Here is a 4221-nt window from a genome sequence, read left to right as displayed (position 1 = left end):
TAATATCTCTACCACTCTTCATTTCACTTGACTTGAATTATATCATAAAACAATGTTTTTGCTTTATTATATCATATCATATTATATATATATATATATATATATATATATATATATATATATATATTCTTACTTATTTTTGCATGGATTTGGAGGTTTTAGATTTCTTGTTTATACAGGTCTCCCAGCCAATAAGTTTGAGCAGAAACCTATCCTCTACAAGACAGGTAATTAGAAAAATAAAGTGAATTTGTAATGGTAATAGAATTTGGTTTCTTCATACCACATTCATCACCTTCTTCACACAAGGATTACTCACCACCTTTGTGACTTATTTATGGTACTTAGTACCAATTTAATATAATATATTTTTCTGATAAGAAACATTCAGCAAGTGATTACTTTTGTCATGGAAAGCCTGCTGATGAGAACTGAAGTTATTTCTTAAATGATTATGTAGGGTTGTTCGATTTGCCTAACCAATGAGAAAAACATGGCCTTTGGTTGTGGACACATGGTAAACTCAGAAAAACACTACCATTTTCCATGTTTTATTGACATGCAATGATGGTTGGTAAATGGTTCAAATGCAGACATGTTTGGAGTGTGGATCAAAAATTCGCAAGTGCCATATATGTCGAATGAAGATTACCAATCGTATTAGGTTGTTTCTTGATTAATTGAGGAAAGAGTTAGCAGGTCATTTATGCCATTACATGTGTGTCTGCAACATCATTAAAGAGACATGTTTTTCTTTTTCATTTCGGCTACATATGTTTTGCAGTAAGATCAAATCTTGACCAGTAGATTTTACAGTGACAGTCAAGATTATTGATCAATAAAGGTCATTTGACCATGTGTATATATTTCTTGTGTGAATATATCAAAATCTGTATGAATTTTGAACAACAAGGAGATGACAAAAGTTAATTTGTTGAGACAGTGTCATCCATAAAACTTGTGTATGTTATATGTTGATAATACTATAATGTTGCCTTGAACTTTCACTACTGATCATCAAATTCATTCATTACTATGATGTTTTATTAACTCTATTCAAACTCATATTGTTCTGTTAACTCTATTCAAACTCATATTTCTAAATCAGTTATCATTTATCTACCTTTTTATTATCTCTCAATGTATAAGACAATAGTAGCTGTTGATCTTGAATTCAAAAGAATCTAAAATAATTTCTATGGGATCGGGGCATGACGGCAGGAAAACAATCTGGATCAAATAGGCAAACATAATAGCAATAAATATTATTAAACTAAAACAAATATAATGAAGTTAAAAATTATCCACCCGTAAACAACATTACCTATAAAGTTAATAGACTATGTAAATATAAGTAACAGAATAATTTATTTATTTATTTATATTTGAAATTATATCAAATATTTCAAACATACACCGCATGTAAACATGAGATATTTATTGTCATGGATGATGGATATTTTGTGATGACATAATTTAGCATCTTATATTTCTCCAGACTTAGTAAGTTTTGTAGTCACGGATTTTCCCACTGGAACAATATGTCTCGCTTGCGTGGCCTGCCTAGCCACGTACTCTCTTCTGTATACCCTTCTACACCTTCTTTGGTGGCATACCAATCACAGTGAAATGTGCACCTATCATTATCCCTCCTATCCTTATAGATATCCCAGGTCCCATGTCCCCCACTCCATGAAAAGTAACAGAAGAACAACGTTGTGCCCCAAAAATTAGGACGGAAATGAAACCTAAAACTTTGGTCGTAGTTAATGACATGATACTGAAGATCATCATTTTTGGATTTGCAATGAAGACCGAGAGGTATGTTGTGACCAAGCTTGTTGACTATACGCAAATGTACGGTGTGCAATAACAAATAATCGACAGAGCGGTTCCGTTCTCCTAATAATATCGGTGTGGTAGAGTTTGTGGATGTAGCAGGATCAAAGGTAGCCATGACAAAAAGGAGAAACAAAAGGGGTATGCCAAAGGATCCCATCTTGTGATGATTCTCTTTGTGGATATCTATGAGAAAGACAACAACGTTGTATGTTTATATAGGTTGCATGAGGTTTCATCAGTTATTTGCATTAGTTTTCAGCTAACCTTTGCGTCTAAAAGTGAAACCAATATACCAACTGAATTTGAGGTTTGCAAGTGCTTTGTTTGTGAAATGCAAAGTACGTGCACAACTAAGATCAAGTAACGTGGGTAAAAGGTTTAGGTCTCTTATTTTATTTTATTTTTCATACAAAACAAAATCACGGGACAACAAAGTGTTTTTTTGTTTTTAAATAATCATATTTAAACAACAAATTCTTAAATAGACCAATTGGGAACATTATTTTTCTAAATGAAGATGTTTAGAGTTTTCTGTTTTTGTTTTTATTTTTTTTTTTAAATGGGGAGAAAACAAAATTATTAATGTTCTAAAATTTTAAATTTATTTTTTATTTCTCACTCATGTGTTTCTACAATATTATAATGATAACAAAATTTTATTTCACATTCTATTACAAAATTAATATTACAAAACTAAAATTTATTCACCCTTAAATTATATTTTAGTTTTTTTTCTCTCAAAGTAACTAATTCTAATCTCATCATTTTTAATTATTTATTTTAAGTTTTAATATTTAATTATGTCACCCTCTAAAAATAATAATAATAAAAATACTCCAAGAATTCGATCCTCGAATAGCTAAAAGAGTAGCTTAAGGTGCTTGGAATGGCGTGTCAAAAATGAAGAAATTTCCCAACTCAAGTTGTGTGATCATCCTAGTTATTTGCAGCATCAACCTCAATTATTTTTAACTTAATTATTTTCTATCCTTTTAGCTTAATTATGGAAGAAGGTGCATGAAGAGAGGAGTGACACTCAAATAAGCAACCATTTTGCACCCAGTGGTAGAACTAGCATCCAAAGCCCATACTTATCATTTGGTATCTAAAACCTATAGGTTTTGATGAAAATTGCTTATTTGTACATGTTAATTAGGTTTCAATGTTGGTTCAATTGATTCGGGGAATTGTGATTTCTAGTGAATTTTGTGTTTTGTTCAACTATGTGCTTCTTTCGATAAAGTGTCTTGTGCATTCATGCATTTTGTCTATTTAAAATTGTAAAATACATGAATTTAGTGCCTCTTGCATATTAGTTGCATCATTAATTTCAATTTATCTTATTCCACGTGTGGTGTATTGTCCTACACTCTCTAGGTTGTGAAATTGAAAATGTATAGCTTAACTGTTTGATGAATGGCATCATATGTCCATAGGTTTCTAAGATAAGTGTTTTTCATTTGGCGCTCTTCAATTTAAAATGAATGCCCTAAGCGGAAACGGTTAAGTAGAGAGTTGATTCATGTTTAAACAATAGAATACAAGCATTCATGCTTAGGACAAAATCAAATTTAAAACAAAAAGTTCTTTAAGTTTGGCATCATGGTTTGCAAAATAACTTGAACACGAAAGAGAAGCTATACGCATTAGTGAAAGAAAATAGAATTTCAACGGAACATTAATGACAACAAACATAAGATCTCAATGCAGCTTTGATTAGGTGGTTTGAGGCAAGGCAAACTGTATTCATTCTTTGTAAATTAGTTTCCTTCAACTTTACTGTCATATTTGATTATTCACATTTAATTTGAACAACCCTTGAGTATTCAAAATGCTTTATTTGCTTCTTTAGTTTTGTCAACTCTCAAATCTGATTTTGGTGTAGCTTTCTTCACTTTAATGTTTTTTTTAACGCTGGGTGTCACATGTTATTAAAAAATTAGTAAATTTCAAAACTTTATCATAGCATAAAAATGTATTTTAAAAATTCTTAACATTTAAATGATATAATTTATTAGACACAATAGTTCCAAAAATATTGTCCTATAGAAATAACGAAAGAAATAAAACAACTTCAATTACCACTAGTGCAAAAAAGGTTTTCTATACCTCTTAAAAAAGGCTTTTTATACCTATTTTCAAGTAGGTATAGAAGCAAGGGCTATAGAAAGTTTTTGATTTTTTACACCTACTATAAAACCAGTGTAAAAAGTTTTACTTTTACACCTCTTCTGTTTATAATAGGTATAAAAAGTCTCCAGAGAAATTTTTTTTTTTTATACCTGCTGGTGCTAGAATAGGTATAAAAGAATCTTACTTTTATACCTACCGGTGTTATAATAGGCATAAAAGAATCTCACTTTTATGTGCTACTATCCA

General features: G+C 30.4%; 1 protein-coding gene and 1 long non-coding RNA gene across 2 annotated transcripts; one reads left to right on the top strand and one right to left on the bottom strand.

The window, feature by feature from the left end:
* Nucleotides 1-178: 178 nt before the first annotated feature.
* Nucleotides 179-963, top strand: LOC106779066. Its single transcript, XR_001377126.2, has 3 exons — nucleotides 179-227; nucleotides 461-517; nucleotides 594-963. It is a non-coding gene; the product is annotated as an uncharacterized LOC106779066 (long non-coding RNA).
* Nucleotides 964-1211: 248 nt separating this feature from the next.
* On the bottom strand, nucleotides 1212-2038 carry LOC106779065 (S-protein homolog 19-like). Its single transcript, XM_014667096.2, has one exon. It carries the CDS (start codon nucleotides 1997-1999, stop codon nucleotides 1517-1519), a length of 483 nt encoding a protein of 160 aa, XP_014522582.1. The 5' UTR covers nucleotides 2000-2038; the 3' UTR covers nucleotides 1212-1516.
* Nucleotides 2039-4221: the final 2183 nt, after the last annotated feature.

This window comes from Vigna radiata, unplaced genomic scaffold, assembly GCF_000741045.1.
Source record: "Vigna radiata var. radiata cultivar VC1973A unplaced genomic scaffold, Vradiata_ver6 scaffold_971, whole genome shotgun sequence".
NCBI lineage: Eukaryota > Viridiplantae > Streptophyta > Magnoliopsida > Fabales > Fabaceae > Vigna > Vigna radiata.
The sequence above is the reverse complement of the archived record's forward strand: the minus strand, read 5'-3'. Positions and strand labels throughout refer to the sequence as shown.

Excerpts from the sequence above, each read along its gene's own strand:
- LOC106779065 (XM_014667096.2), bottom strand. The coding sequence starts at position 1,999 with ATGGGATCCTTTGGCATACCCCTTTTGTTTCTCCTTTTTGTCATGGCT.